At 36.6% G+C, this 16271-nt stretch overlaps 1 protein-coding gene across 1 annotated transcript; it reads left to right on the plus strand.

Annotated features, from left to right (window-relative positions):
- The first annotated feature begins 5949 nt into the window (after positions 1 to 5949).
- LOC140136779 (kelch-like protein 31) lies at positions 5950 to 8287 on the plus strand. The gene has a single exon (XM_072158369.1). It carries the CDS (start codon positions 6125 to 6127, stop codon positions 7877 to 7879), a length of 1755 nt encoding a protein of 584 aa, XP_072014470.1. The 5' UTR covers positions 5950 to 6124; the 3' UTR covers positions 7880 to 8287.
- The last annotated feature ends 7984 nt before the right edge of the window (positions 8288 to 16271 follow it).

The following is a 16271-nucleotide window of genomic DNA, read 5'->3' on the forward strand; positions in this document are numbered from 1 at the left end:
AGGAGTATAATTCACAATACACTCCAGCCACATAGTAACTTGCTCTATCATTTGTTATAATGCACCAACTGTGACATATTTTGAGTTTGAGCATGGAATTATTGATTGGCTCCAAACAAAGGATTTGAACCGGTGTCCTTCACCGAAATCATGGCACAGTGCAGTCCATTCAATCAAATATTGTCATCAACCTATTTGATCGCAGTGTATTTGTTATGTGTGTGAGGCGACCTCTCGCGGTAGATTGCAAACATGCTTTTGTTGAATGCATTTGAGTAGACCGCCATTATTGTGAATTAGTAAAAGGATCAAAGAAAAAGGGTGGAATCACTGATCAATATGCATGATTACAATGTTCAAACACCCCTTACTGTAAATAGATTATCCCATCAAAAGTTTCAAGTCATTAGGAATATTCGCCTGGACCCAGATATCTTGCTGTAAATCGGTCAAAATTGAATAAAAGTAGACAAGGAAGAATATTTTTTCATTTTTTTACTAATAATTTCTGTTAGGTCTGACCGTGTTTAGCAACTTTTCTTTCATGACTTTTTTCCAAAGTGAAAACTTTTCGAAATATATCCTAAAAACCGGGTGTCTAAGTTATTTGGACAGACAATAGTGGTAGTGCAACTATAAGAAGAAAGGGTTATTTGCAGGGGGTGTCTGAGGTGCCTCAGTCGTTAGAAATTTTTACAAAAATGAGCCCAAACATGCCAAATGAAGGCATTTGATGCACACTTTGTACCTGGGCTTTTTACACTATTAGTGTGTAAAATGATCAGTATAAGGCCCATTTGAAGCAGTTTGTAGTTCATCATTTCTAATGGCGTGCCTGGACTTTTTTGTCCAGTGAGCATTATTCTGTCCCGAATTTGCTTGTTGAAATATTGCATATTGAAGAAGGACATACCAGGGGTAAGACATCAGCAGGGTAGCCAATTTTTTTTTTACCAGTCAAGTTGTTCAGTTGTTCATGCAAAGCTTGTTAAACTAATTTAGTCCCCAATCAAGGTTTTTATTAAGGTTTATTTTAAAGTGTATAGAGGATTAAGTACGCCCGCAGCGCGAGAAAATTTTCTATCGCATACGATTCTAGCCAAAAATACCGAATATTGCCTGTATTTCCAAGATGTGGAAGATACATGTCCACACGTCCCCCCGGATTGACGTTCATGATTGTCATTAATAATACCACAAATAAATCGGATAAACTTCACGATCAAGGAAAGATCATCACTTTGTATTAACAATAAATTTCCAACACCAGCATTCCTAGTTATTATTATTTCAATCAAAATTTCACTCCTCTCCTAATTTTTTCCAGCCATGGCTTAATTCCGAATTGTCACCTAATTTGGGTGTACTTTGTCTTGGGTCCAATCTCTATCATGGAAAGTTTGCTATATCTTTCTAAATATAATGATTGTTTGTTCTAGATTTGTGTTTTAGCGTTTCATATTTGAAAGAACTTATGTTTAATTGCAACATTTCGAAACTACAAACCCAAACTGGGTGCTATGATGTACAAGATTGGGCTACGAGTATGCATTTTACCAAGTTAGCAATAGGTGTTTCCTTCATGTTGCCAATGCATGACTTTCTTTATTATACTCAAAAACGGATTTTATTATACATGTACTAGAAAGTTGTTTACGTGCATATAGGCTCCTTCACAGTCGGTTTGTGTTGTGTATGTTTACAACTGAGCCACATACATGTATAGACTGGGTTGCCGGGACTACCAGACAAAGAATCTGTTTTTTGACTATAATTTGGCCTCCTATCAGTTTTACTGATAAGATGGCTAATTGATTTGACTATAATTTGGCCTCCTATCAGTTTTACTGATAAGATGGCTAATTGAAAATAAACACTTATTTTGTAAACAGATAATGCTCTGTGGTTATTTATGGATGGAAACTTAGGAAATTGCTATTAATGAAATAATTAATATATTAAACATACATTTTGCTTTGTTAACGATTAAAATCCGTTCAGAAATAAGGTTTTTTAGAACATTTTCATGATTTTGAACAATTTTGCTCTAGGAAAAGGATACAATTGCACCCCTGCTGATCTGACTACTGATAAGCTGTCAACAAGCATTGACAAGTAAAGTGTGACCACTAATTAAACAATAATAATGAGCATTATCTGACCATTCCCTGATCTGACCAGAGCTGGGTATAAATAGTGCACTACTACCAACACTAATTGATGTTGGGAGTGACACTAGTCGTCGAGGGGGGGGATACCAGTAATTGGGGTAGATAGTGTCTTTGGTTTTATACAGTTTTGGTACATGTAGAGCAACCGGGAATCCCTGGGATTGAGAAATCAGTCTTTTTGATTAGGCCAATGAAAGTCGATTTTGAGTTTCCCGTCACCGCCCTCACTTCATTTTCTGACCCTCATTTGAATTCATTATTGTGACTATTTTTAATATACTTTTGAATCTCATTAGGGCTAAACATCCATCTTCAAGTGAGTGAGTGGCAAATAACAACACATTTTACATTCGTGTTAGTCATATAACGAAAGGCAGAAAAATAATGAATAATGAAAAAGTTACCTCACTTGTTTTCAGAAATTATGTGACGGAAACTCAAAATTGACTGTTAGTGGCCTTATGATGTGATTGTAACTACCAGTAAACTATACATTGCGAATAAATATATCTAAAATTAATTACCATGCTTCAATATCAAGGTTAACAGTTACTGATAATAGATAATTGGATTGTCATGAAATGTGGTTGATATGAAATCCCTTAATTAAGCAGCAAACATTCTTAAGGTTATCTGAATATAGATTGTTGGATTGTTGTAAAACTCAGAGGATGTGATTTCAATTGAGCCGTTTGTTACAAGTATGAATTAAATGTAGACCAATTTAGCACACATTTTCCAATTCAGCTTTCGACATGAAAATTTTGAGTATTTCGTAGTATGTCATTGGTGGTATTTACCAATAAATGCCAATATTTCGCACCCGGTTAGTTGTGCCAAACATTCAAATTTACTAGCTTTCCAAGTACTTGCAATGCAAAATTATGAAACATGATCTTCATCCATGGCGTTGTCTTTTTAAAGACATTTCTTGTTTACCAGTCAAGTTGTTTATTAAGGTTTATTTTAAAGTGTATAGAGGATTAAGTACGCCCGCAGCGCGAGAAAATTTGCTATTGCGAATAGCGAGAATTCAGAGACGTCTTATAAATCACATACTCCCTAGTCTCAAAACCCAACCGCAAACGATAGGCCCCTATTAGTAAATGTTGGTGAACGTGAACCGGCGCAGCAGGAATAATTTTAAAATTATTATCATCGTTATTACTTACAGAGCGTTTCTATAGAATCCGGGACCGCCGGGGGCTGAACTACACAAAATTTCAAAAGGTTGAACATCGCATTGAAATCGCAACGCTCCTTCGCCTCCTTATTTTCGGAGCATATATTTTTTACAGATTTCAAACTGAGCCGCGAATTTTAGTTTTATATGAACACTTGTGCTCAATAATTCCTCCAATGTTTAGCCTTTTCTGTTTTGACGCAAGGGGTGCTTGAAGGGGATGTGCTATAATAGGCATATAGGCATATATCTATGAAAGATAGGCCAATAATTCCGGGAATAATTCATAACAAATTTCCTGCGGACCTGACTTCTGGGCCGCACATTTTATGGGTATGAACCTGCTCAATTAGGCTTATATGGATACTTGCAAGTTAGCCTTTTCTTTTTTGACGAAGAAGGGTGCCTGAGGGGATGTGCTCCCTCAGAAGTTGGAGAATTATTTTAAAAATTAATGAAAGGCACAATAAAGTCATTTGGTGTAAAAGTTTACACTTATTATTGGTATTATTTTGGGCATAATAGATTTCAACGGACCCGACTTGTGAGGGGGGTATTATTCTCAAACTAAAAGCCAATTGGTGCACATTTTGCATGAGGCCCGTATTATTAACTTATTTTTCCGACCATCATGATTAAGCATAGCCTATAGGCCATATAATCATGTCATGATAATGCATACACTGCTAGAAATGTTACGGGAAAATACCTGGCAGTTCTATTGCCAACCTTTTCCCGTAAAAACGACGATTTAACAAGTATTTTACCGTAAAAATAGCATATTAACGATATATTGCCGTAATACTAGAGCCACATGGTGGTGATAGTCTACTGATAATAGACCGTAAATTAAGTTGGGGGAGGTGGACCCTTGACCTTTGACACGACTCCTGCAAAATGTTCCAAACTGTTCCCTGGTGATGAGCTTTGTTGATCGGATCAACTTTGAATTTGACCTGACTTTTGACCTGGGATGACCTTTGCAGGTTTATATTCTCCGGGAGTCAGAGATTATTTTCCGCAAGTTACAGCCCAATCGGAGCAGCTTTTAATTTGTCCTGATCTTTGACCTCGGATGACCTTTGAGGTTTCCCCAAGTGTCAGGGATCATTTTCCCCGACTTAAAGGCAGATCGGAACAACTTCAAATTTGACCTGACCTTTGACCTCGGATGACCTTTGCAGTTTGGTAGGGATTATTTTCCCCGAGTTACAGCCCGATTGGAGCAACTTTAAATTTGACCTGACCTTTGACCTTAGATGACCTTTGCGGTTTTATACTCCCGGAGTGTCTATCCCCAAGTTACAACCTGATTGGAGCAACTTTACAAATTGCATTATGGATAAACAACCACTTCACATTGCATTATGGGTAGGCTTACACAACCACTTCCATACCCTTACCAACAGACACAAATGACAAATCTGTACCATTTGCCGACCATTCGGACAAAGTTTGAAATCAAATAATTTGCAGCAATGAATTCTGGGTAGACATTACGGTCCTGCATAAATTGTTTTCACTCCCCCCTGACCTTATAACCCACTTAGCCATATTTCTGCCAACTCACTCCCCTAGAGTAAAGACAGAGATATCCACAGACCCACAGACCGAGAGCTCTGTGTTAGTGGTTTGATGCCAACTCACTCCCCTAGAGTAAAGACAGAGATATCCACAGACCCACAGACCGAGAGCTCTGTGTTAGTGGTTTGATGGTTTGATGCGGTATAATGTATGGCAGAAAGCCCGTAATATTTACGGTAAAAAACCTGGCAGTTCTATTGCCAACGTTTTCCCGTTAAAATTACAGTTAATGAATTCTCTCTATTCGCAATAAGGGCGCCGCCAGCGGTTTGCGATTTTGTGATGCGAAATAAAGTGATGTATCGTGATGTACATAGGGAAATATTTTTTAGTTTGTCAAAATAAAGGTGTTACACGCGAATCGATACTCAATAATACTTAATAATGTGATTTGAAATGTGCACAATTAATTTTTTCTCTATCGATTTGCGTGTAATACCGTTATATTGACAAACTAAAAATATTGTCACGTGTTCCTATGTAATAGCATGGTAATATTCGTATTGCGCGGTCTTGGATGTTGACCTTTTCCCATGATACATCACGATATATCACGATTACATCGCAAACCGCTGGCGGCGCCCTTATTGCGAATAGCGAGAATTATGATACTGTCAGGTGATTCGGCACCGAAGAGTCTTTGATATCAAAGACGTCTTTGAATTAGCAGTGCCCCCGAACTGATTTATTGCGAACTTATTTTGAACTTTTTGACCTTTGACCACTTGATAAGGGACAGCTCGTAGGTATTATTATTGTCCAATCAGAGCAACATATCAGGTTTGTTTTTAGCCGTGAAGCTGTCTCTATTTAAAGTCAACAATAAACATCAATGATCATGGTCCGATCATAATAATTTAGTTTAATACGTTTCCGAGAACGGCGGATGTTGGAAACCTGCATTCATATGTGCCACAAACAAACAGGTACAAAATTCATTAGCTAGAATAGAAGCTACTCCGACCGTCAGCTTCAGTAGGCTTAAGCTTAAAGTCATGAACATGATGAAAGATACCAAACAAGTGCACAAAGTTTCAGTAACTAATTGATTGGACACTGAATCGACTAAGTTCTGCTCAGGCAATTTACCAGTTTTCTATCAAAAGGATCACTTTTGCAGAAGAAAACGAGATATTAATATTTTGTGCGAGATACCAGCACCAGCTGCAACAACTTGTACATCAAAATGGCTCATGTCGTCGACGATCTCGCTTCTTTAAATGTACAGCGTAGTAACCAGTCTGAACTGTGTGATGTAGAATTGAAGATGGCAGATGGAATTCTGCATTGTCACAAGTCTGTTTTGGTGACGTGTAGCAAATACTTTGAGGCAATGTTCTCTCATGACGCTATGATTGAGAATGTCGAAGACAAAGTAGATTTATCACAGTTTACAACAGACGTCATGGATTCTCTGCTGAATTTTATATACACTGGAGATATGCAACTTTCAATTGACAATGTATGTGAACGACTAGCAGCAGCCCGATATCTTCAAATAGATGGTGTAGTAGAAACCAGCTGCAAATTCATAATTGAATCGCTATTGCCTGCTAATTATGCGGATTTCTTGAATGAAATATCTCGCCTTTCTTTGCGCGACACAGAACTGCAAATACAAAAGTACATTGAAAGTCAAATGTGTCTTGAATTTGCTGCTGATAGTGAAGGACAATACATTAAGCTTCCATTCGATTATCTTCGTCAGTTGTTGGGCACAGACAATAATTTACCACACATTAAAAGTGAGTATGAGATTTTCAAGCTTGCTATTATGTGGCTTAATGCAGACCTTGATACAAGACGAGAGCACACTGGACAACTTTTGTGTGAGTGTGTTCGCTATCCACTGATTCCCCTGACTGATTTGACTAACCATGTACTTCCATATGTCTCCAGTAAGAAAGACAGCAATCTAATGAAAGCTGTTACTGATGCACAAACCTATCATCAACGCCCAGATTTGCATGTCAGCCAGTATGGCGGTCTTAGAAGCACTACCCTTCGTTTCTATACAGATGCTTTTATCGGGTTGCCTCAAACAGGTTCATCAAGATTTCTTCAAATATGGCATCATTTTGAAATGGGACACACTGTATATTTACGTGAAGCTATAGCAACGAGCAATACGCGTGTCATTCCACCAGGTGCAGCCATCGCTGAGATGGATGGATTCATATACGTAGCAGGAGGAGATTGTACGCGTGTAAGCCCGCGTGTAAGAGTTGTTCAAAGATATAACCCTCGCAACAACACATGGTCTGTATGCCAGTCTATGACACACAGAAGACATTCGTTTTCGTTGACATCACTGGATGGTAAATTGTACGCAGTTGGTGGTAAGAAGAGCCCGATGACGGTTGAATGCTACGATGCCAAAGAGGACAAGTGGACTGAGGTAGCATCTGTGGTGCAGCCAGTATACGGACACAGAGCGACAACAGTTGGTGATAAGCTGTACATTGCAGGAGGTAAACATGGTTCCATACAGTGCTATGACCCTGCTATCAACAAATGGGAATGTCTGGCGGAAGAGTGTCTTGCGACTATGAATCTTCTTGAAATGTGTAGCATTGGAAGCATTTTGTATGTAGGCACGTGGAAGACGGATGAGGATACAGCTGTTACAATCCATCGGTTTTCGTTGGAAAAATATGAAAGTCTCACGCCTTTGCAGCTTGGTTTATATGGTGACAGCACCAAGGGCGAGCTTGTATGTTTGATAAGCATGTACTTGGAGAAGAATATGATACGCATCATATCTTCTGTAACAGATAGTTGTCCAACTTCTAGCAGCTGTTATATAGATGAAATTGACCCGGTGACTCACAGACACAGACGCCGAGGCAACCGCTACGTACACATTAGTGCTCAACTTCCAGCAATCTTCTTTCACATGCGTAGAGTGAAAATCCCTAAATTCATGGTGGATGATGAGTAGTTCTAATCATTCTTTTCAAACACTGGGATCTCATATGTGACCAGATATGGCAATGGATAGCAGGGTTGATGATTTTTTTTTATTAAAAAAAAAATTAAATCAGATTTTTTTTTTATTCCAAGAACTGCTATACCCCAATAATAAATTCAAAAGAGACCAGTGGAATGCTAGACTATGCGCAATTCTAGCAGGTATTTACATGTACCAAAATTCAAAACGTGTTTTTACATGTGAACATTAAAAAAAAAAGGCAAAATCATGGGAAAAAGGCTGTTGAATTCTGCACCTTGAAGATGAATTTATAGCAATTTAGATAAAATGTCACCATAGAAGTATTTTAATTGTTTTGTGTGTGTGGTGAAATTATTCTAACAATGTCGTTGATTGGTGCAATTGATAATGAAAACACGTACATCTTTTTGGCCAATCGGCAGGTAGTTCTCATGGGGTTAAATCTAATGTATTTCATACACTCCCGACAGTCCCAGACAAATACAGGGCTAATTTTGTGGGATTATGAAAATATTACCATGTCAAATAAAAGATGTAAAGCTCAATCCTAATCCTTTAGTTGGACCTAAAATAACTGGCAATGAAAGTTCAAATTTAATATTTGGCCAATTGTTTTGAAAATCAGGGCAAATTTTGTGTTGTTTTTATGGTGATATTTGTGTTTGATGTGATATGATCAATAGATTGTACAAAGTCTAATCTTAAACTACATGTATGCACTCTAACACATTTGCTATGCCATTTTATATTAGATCTTATGCAAATTTAAATTAATTTATCTGTTCCAACTGACCAGCACGTGCCCCCCAATCGATCTGAATTTTTTAAAAATTCCCATAGGAAAATGGCCAAAAATGGCTTGTGCCCCCCAATCATGGTCGGTGCCCCCCCAATATGATGACCACGCCACGCCACTGCCCAGCCGCGTGCCACTATGTGAGAATACCTGACTTGGAGTGTGCTAAATTTTTGAATATAATTTATCGATTACATATGAAAACATGCACAATTGCAGGTTTCCCTCGTTTCCCAAAACGTTGCCAAATATCATTTTATTTGCCAGTTATGTTCATATCAGCTACAAAAGGGTTAGGGTTGGGAATGTATTTCATTTATCTTTTTATCCAAAAATAATCACTGTAGGGCCTATTTGTCAAGAATCGGGAGTAGACCCATATTGTTCATGTCCAGCTTTGCTTTAAATTAATGTACAAAGTTGTACATTCACAAAATGTGACATATCAAAAGACATAATTTAGAGACTATACAAAAAATGGTAAAATTTGTGAAATTGAGTAATTAATCGTTGTTGGGCAGGAAAAACCTATGTACTTGTGGCCTCTGAACATGCTTAAAACAATACTGCCAGCAGGTTTAATAGGAGGTTTTGCTTTAAACATGTTCAGGGGCCGGGTTCAGGGGCCAATGACACATAATGAGGTTTTTGTAGTGACTTAATCAAAGCACAGAAGTATTGGGTTATTACAGTTAAAATCCTTACACCCCTGTGGAAGACATAAAATGAATCTTTTTTTCAAGTGGGGTTACCTGAATGGTGCCTCCATTTGACATGTATAACCCCTTTGTAAGCGATTAAGGTTAGTCTTACATAGTGGTGTATGGATTTCAACTAGAATAGAAAGAGAAAGAGAGGACTATTTAAGGAACAATTGCCTGTTTACTTATAAAGATGAATACTGTACCCATTCAGTATGTTCAGCACTATTGAGTACATGTATATGCGGTATACTAAATATTCGTGTATATTTTATTGTGAATTGCTTTATTTCTCATAACTTCATCGGCCTATTAAAAGTATATCTAGGCAAAATATAGTCAACCATGTGCAGTGGTAGTACATAAAACAAATTTGGTGTGTCATTCAGGGTTATAGCTAGCCCAAGTTGAGTGCCGGGTAATTTTACTATCCAATTAGAGCGCTGGCTTGGGGTACAATCATTTTAGTGAACGCGAGTTATCTGGGAATAAGCTCTGGGGTATCACCCCCCTAATTTTTTATTTTTTTTGCTCTTCTTATGATGAAAAATCATTTACTAAAAAAAAAAAAAATTAAATTTAAATTTTTTTTTTTTTTTTTAAATTTTTTTTTTTTAATTTTTTTTTTTTTTTTAAATTTTTTTTTTTTTTTTAAATTTTTTTTTTGTGCCGGGTGGACAGCGCCAGTCCCGGGCGCCGCCACCGTAGCTATAACCCTGGTGTCATTTTATAACTAATTATTCATCAAAAAGCACTGCAATTAAAATCCATACACAACCTTTGGAATTACCTTAATTTCCCACACAGGCCACAGGGGGTGTAGATTTCAACTGGAGTCACCCATTCAGGTAACGGCAACCCCATTTGAAATTCTCACTCCCTCTGTGGAAGATCATATATAGGTTATGTCTTCCACAGGGGATGTATGGATCAACTGGAATAGCCCAATTTGACACGTTTCTGGATTTGTTGGAACAGGTCATCATGCAGTTATTGTTAACTACATGTATGCACACAACACAGGGGCACTCACAATAGGTAATTGAACCCTACTGGTAGCGCTGTGTTGTAGCTATAGGGGATGAACTAGTTAGCATCATATATCAAAAAGTATAAAAGCTATGATTTTAGTACTTGCTCTATGTTTCAATTACTTATTCTTTTCCAAATATCTGAATCTTCAACCCGGTACAAGCTTTAATAACGGGGAAACATATACATTTAAAAAAAAGAAATCCTACCATCTATCCAAATTACGTGTTATTCCAATGCACATTTTGCTTCATCGGGCAGCCATGGCTTGGTCGTATTTGGAATATTGGTGTCATAAAACCATCATAGGTACAAATTTAGTACTTTCTGTCAATCAAGTATAGCTTATTCTCTACATGTCAATCTTTAAATAATTGGCATAGTCCTTATAATAACGGTGGTCCGCCTTGATGAGTAAATGACAGCAAACAGCTGCAAACCAGTGAAAAATACCCCAAAACTCGGTCAGTGGAGCTCCTCTTGTACATGTCAATAGCATCATTATCGATTGGATTAGTCGTCCGTAGCGGACAATTCGGTCGCTCATTGGATTAATATTATCAGGTGGTAATAAATTTGCATTGAACAATAGATTACTATATTGGTTTAGTACTGCATATATCGGTTTAATCTTCAATAAGCGGGTTTATGGCTGGAAAGGTCACAGTGAATTTGCCGTGGACGTAACTGCACCGTCACATGGCACCATAATGTTGTCTGTATTCATTTGTAATGTCTAGGACCAATGATGCAAACTAAATTAGTACACTACCAGATTCCTATATATTGCGGCTGCCTGCACAGCACAGGTTCACTGTCCCCAAGAAGGTACATGCACTTGGCTGGTACTGTGTAGTACCTGTGGAGTATCAGTGTAGTACCAGTGCAGTACCACTGTGCAGTAGCAGCATTGCCGATTTTTGTGTACCAGTTCTTCTAATTCATAAGTAAAGTAGATACCAGGATTTCCAACCAATAATCAATACCTTTAAAAATTACAATGTATACATGTATCTGCCCTACACACGTACATGTAGTGTATCCTAATATTGTAGCTGTTCCATAACTCTTTTAGGGATGGAATCAAAACTCGACCGCCGGTTGAACAATAGATGTTTAGAACAATTGACCAACTTTGAGAAATTTGCACCAAAAATGGTCAAAAATGCAAAATTTTCAAAAAATCATAAAAAGTCTGATTTTCACCCAAATTTCAAATATTTTTGGTGAAGTTGGTCAAAATTCAAAAAATGAAAAAACAGTCCCTAGATATTTTTATCTAGTTTTTTTGGCCAAACAATTTTTTTGTTACGTTGCATGAAAAGATCTGGGCCAAAAAACCCGTTTTTTGGGATTTTCTCCAAAATGAGCATTTTGGCCCAAATTGGACCTCACAGATGAATTCATCAAGTCATTTCCATTCTAAAAATGTATACTTTTATATTCTTTAGACTAATAATTTAGCAGTTATGAGGCCTGAAAGTTTTCATAATTCCAGGGTTCAGACCAACCTTAAAAGAATTATGGCTGCTTTGATCAGTCAGTTGATAGCAAAAAAGATTCAACGATAAAATAATTACAACATCACAGCGTTAAGTGGGTACTACACCCCTCGATCAATTTGTGTCTATTGCATTTTCTCAAAAACTAATAACACAGTGGTAACAAAAGTTATGTATATTATAGGGCAAGGAATCCAATTATTACACTGGAATTTCAGTGACCCAAGACAAGACAAGAAATAAGGTACCGCTAGGATGTACCTCATTTCCTATCATATATACTGAACCACTTGTCTTGAGTCACTGAAATTTCATGATTCTTTGCCCCAATAATATACATAACTTTTGTTACCAGTGTGTAATTATTTTTTGAGAAAAATACAAAAATAGTCACAAATTTACCACAGGGGTGTAGTACCCCCTTAAAGTTAAACAATTGGGAGGCTAAACATTTCAAAAATTAATCAAGTTCATCAAAATTTGTGAAATTTCACTAAGAAAGTTGCACAATTTGTTTGAAGTATTAGTATTCTTCTCTATTACGTAATGTAGCTGATCCAATTCCAAAAGTCTTGTAGGAGCGTCAACCTGGAGCTTCAACATAGTTTTCTTTGTACACTATCAGATTCCTATTGCTGACGACCCCAGAGGTACTGTACACTGCTGCTGCCCAGCTGTACTTTATGACTACATTGTACTCTAGAGTACCAGTGCAGTACCAATCCAGTACCAGTTTGTGTACTGTGCAACGTGTGTGAATCTGGCAGTGGATATTACTGTAGTTCGTCATGTGAGTGCAAGCAAGTCGTAAGTGCAACAAGTATCAAATCTGAGAGTAGTGGGACATGAGATGTTTCCAGGGGCAGCTTTAAACTACCTAATGAGCAATCTCAAACCCATTGCCCTTTAGTGAAACCGGGGTACTCAGTACAAATGACCATACATGGACGTGCCACAAACATGGATAGCATTTTCATCCTTTTGGTATATCAATGACCCCTTTTTCTAGGCCAATTGTGGTGTACATGTATGGATGGGTCCTTTTCAAAATATTCTTAATTTTTTTCGGAAAATAGCTCAATTTTGCCTTACTGTAACCAAAATTTTGCAAATTTCCCGTGGCAAATTTGGGGAAAAAGTTGTACAAAATAATTAAGACAATTTGTGGTAATTTTGGCTGGAATTTTTTACTTTTGGTATACCCATGGGTCCAAATTTCCCTAAAGTAATGCGATAAACATTTGCCAAGGTTTTGGATTCCTCTGCAAGTGCAATTTCAAAATCTAACATAAGGCAGCCATTGCCCATACGACTGTCTGTACTCACATGATGAGTTGTTTTTTTAAAAGTATTTCTTGTTCATTAATTATTTGAGGTATTATCATAATACATGTACACATTCCTGAATTTTCAAAAAGTATTTCTCCATCGTCTTGAGACCACAATGTCAATTATATCTTTGGCTTTCTTCAAAGAATGTTTCTTCCCTGTACCATCAACATGTTGTACATCAAAACCCAATCTGAAAGGTCATCAAAAATTTGAATTTTCTCTAATAAAATAAGTGTATGATGTGGATGTGCTAAAATAGCTAAGACTAGTGTTTAGTCCAAAAGTGACACAATGTGTAGCTCAGTGAGGTGACACGTTGAAAGCCTATTCAGTGATCTTCAGGGATTTTGGCACCTTTGTTCGTGTTGATGTGCAAACAGTGCCTGGTAGTGGTGGAGCTACAAGGGGTACTACACCCCTGCCCAATTTTGTGCCTATTTTTGCATTTTTCTCAAAAATTATAGCGCATTGGTGACAAGTAAGATATGTATATTATAGGGGCAAGGACTACAACTACTGCACTGGAAATTTTAATTCAGCACAGACAACAGTTCTGGAGTTACGGTCAAAAATGAGGAAAACCAATATTTGATCAATAAATCAATAACTACTTGCCTTGAGTTGCTGAATTTTCAGTGCAGTAGTTGTAGTCCTTGCCCTATAATATACATATCTTACCTGTCACCAATGCGCTATAATTTTGAGAAAGATGCAAAAATAGGCACAAAATTGGCCAGGGGTGTAGTACCCCCTTAAAGACAAACTAAGATAAAATAAGACAAATTGCTTGTCATTTGTTCTTACATGTACAATAAGGTAAATAAAGTATTATGTTATACATGTAATGAAAAACTGTGTATGTGTTCATTTCACGACATATGAAGACATGAGCTGTGCCTTAGTCACATTTTGGTGACGTAGAATTAATGGCAGGTTTGACGTTGCTAGCTAGTGGTCAGAAATATAATGCAAACTTTTTAAACCAAATCCATATTTCATAATTTTTAAATGATTTTTTTTTTGGGGTGGGGGTCAAATTTGGCATTATCTCTGATCCATCATATCTGTGCAGAAGTGCCAAAGTCCATTTGTGTTTCTATTCATTCTGTAAACATAAGTGCCTATTCATTTTAATTTAAAAAAAACCTTTTGTAGCGAATATTAATTTATTTACGAGATATATTAAAACTGATTTTAAATAATAAAAAATCTATGGAAAAGCCTAGAAAGACTCACTTTTATTAACTCTCCAGCAAGCACAAATTGTTTTAAAGAGAAAGTTTAAATGTCGGGTTATATAAAGGGTATTAAATGTTTTAATAACATTCAAAAAACATTTTTGAAAACATGCTGCAAAACATTCTAACGTGTTATTATTAAGCGTTGACAAAATAGTTTGAACAACTGTTTGCAAGACTGTTTGTCAGAAATTTGCAAGTAACATTCCCGGGGTAACATTCCCTAGCAGAAATTCTATACAGCAAGAGGTGTATCAAAAGTGTATCAAAGTGTATTAAAACTGTATCAAACAGCAATTTAATACAGTTTTGATATACAAAGGGTGTATTGAAAATGTATCAACTGAAAATATAAGGTATCAAAACTGTATCAAATACCACCTAACTGTATCAAAAATGTATCAAAAGTGTATCGAATTTGAACTTAGTTAATTTTGGCCATGCTTGTGGTGTATCAAAAGTGTATCAAATTGAACTTTGCAGTTTTTCAGTGTATGTAAAGCGTATCAAAGTGAACTTTTTGGTGCTAGATGTATATCAAAAGTGTATCAAATTGGACTTTGCCTGTTTTTTAGTGTATGTTAAGTGTATCAAATTGAACTTAGTTAATTTTTGGTGGCTAGAGGTATATCAAAAGTGTATCAAATTGGACTTGGTCAAATTCTGGCTGCCTATAGTGTATCAAAAGCGTATTAAATTGGACTTAGTTTATTTTGGGTGGCTAGAGGTATATCAAAAGTGTATCAAATTGGGCTTTCATAAACTGACCTTTTGTAGTGTATCAAAACTGTATCAATAACTGATCACATGTCTCAGATAATGACTCATCATTTTCAAATTTGCCCATGTGGCATGTATGCAGTTAACACCAGGATTTGCATTTGGAAATGTACTGTATTTTAGAGCAAATTATGGTGTTTTATTTATCATGATGAAGATACAAACATGCTTGTAGACTGCACATTAGGTTACAATGTAGTTGTAATCAGGGACTGTGATTAAAGAGGAAATATCTGACTTTGTTCTGATAAGGTAAGCTTACTATATATTATATATAGGGCCGCAATGTATATGTATTAAGCATGAATATAGCACATGCCTGCATAGTAGATGTTATTGGTAGCCTTTTTGTCTCTTTATTGAGGGTAACAACTTCAGTGACAAGCACTGCATTCCAAGCAGGCCCTCTGATGTATGTATGTTCCATTTTGGTTGGGTTTTGCTTCTTTTTTGCAAGACTTTCTCACATATTTATCCTATTATGTTGTAATTTTGAACGTTGATAGGGAAAGTGCATTGAGCTGCTCCGTGATGGGGGAAAGTGCTAGAGGTCAGCATTAGCAGTAGAGGGCAGTGTTGAATTTGAGCTTGATTAGACTAATTTCAAAATTTGACCTTTGACCCCTTCACTTTGGGGTCATTAATGTTTGCAAATATGTTTAGATCATGTAAGGATAATTCTTGTTGAATTTGAGCTTGATTGGACCAATTTTGAAATTTGAAAAACTGTATCAAAAGTGTATAAAAAAACTGTATCAAAAGTGTATCAAAACTGTATCAAAAGTGTATAAAAAACTGTATCAAAAGTGTATCAAAAAACTATCAAAAGTGTATAAAAAACTGTATCAAAAGTGTACTATATCAAAAGTGTATCAAATGGCATGTATCAAAAATAGGGCGTCCCGCTGGCCAGCATTAGAATTGGAACGCTGATTTGATACAGTGACATATTTGATACACTTTTGATATAATTATGTATAAAATGTGTATAAAATGAAA

The sequence above is a fragment of the Amphiura filiformis genome, chromosome 17, assembly GCF_039555335.1.
Source record: "Amphiura filiformis chromosome 17, Afil_fr2py, whole genome shotgun sequence".
Taxonomy (NCBI): domain Eukaryota; kingdom Metazoa; phylum Echinodermata; class Ophiuroidea; order Amphilepidida; family Amphiuridae; genus Amphiura; species Amphiura filiformis.

Excerpts from the sequence above, each read along its gene's own strand:
- LOC140136779 (XM_072158369.1), top strand. The coding sequence starts at position 6,125 with ATGGCTCATGTCGTCGACGATCTCGCTTCTTTAAATGTACAGCGTAGT.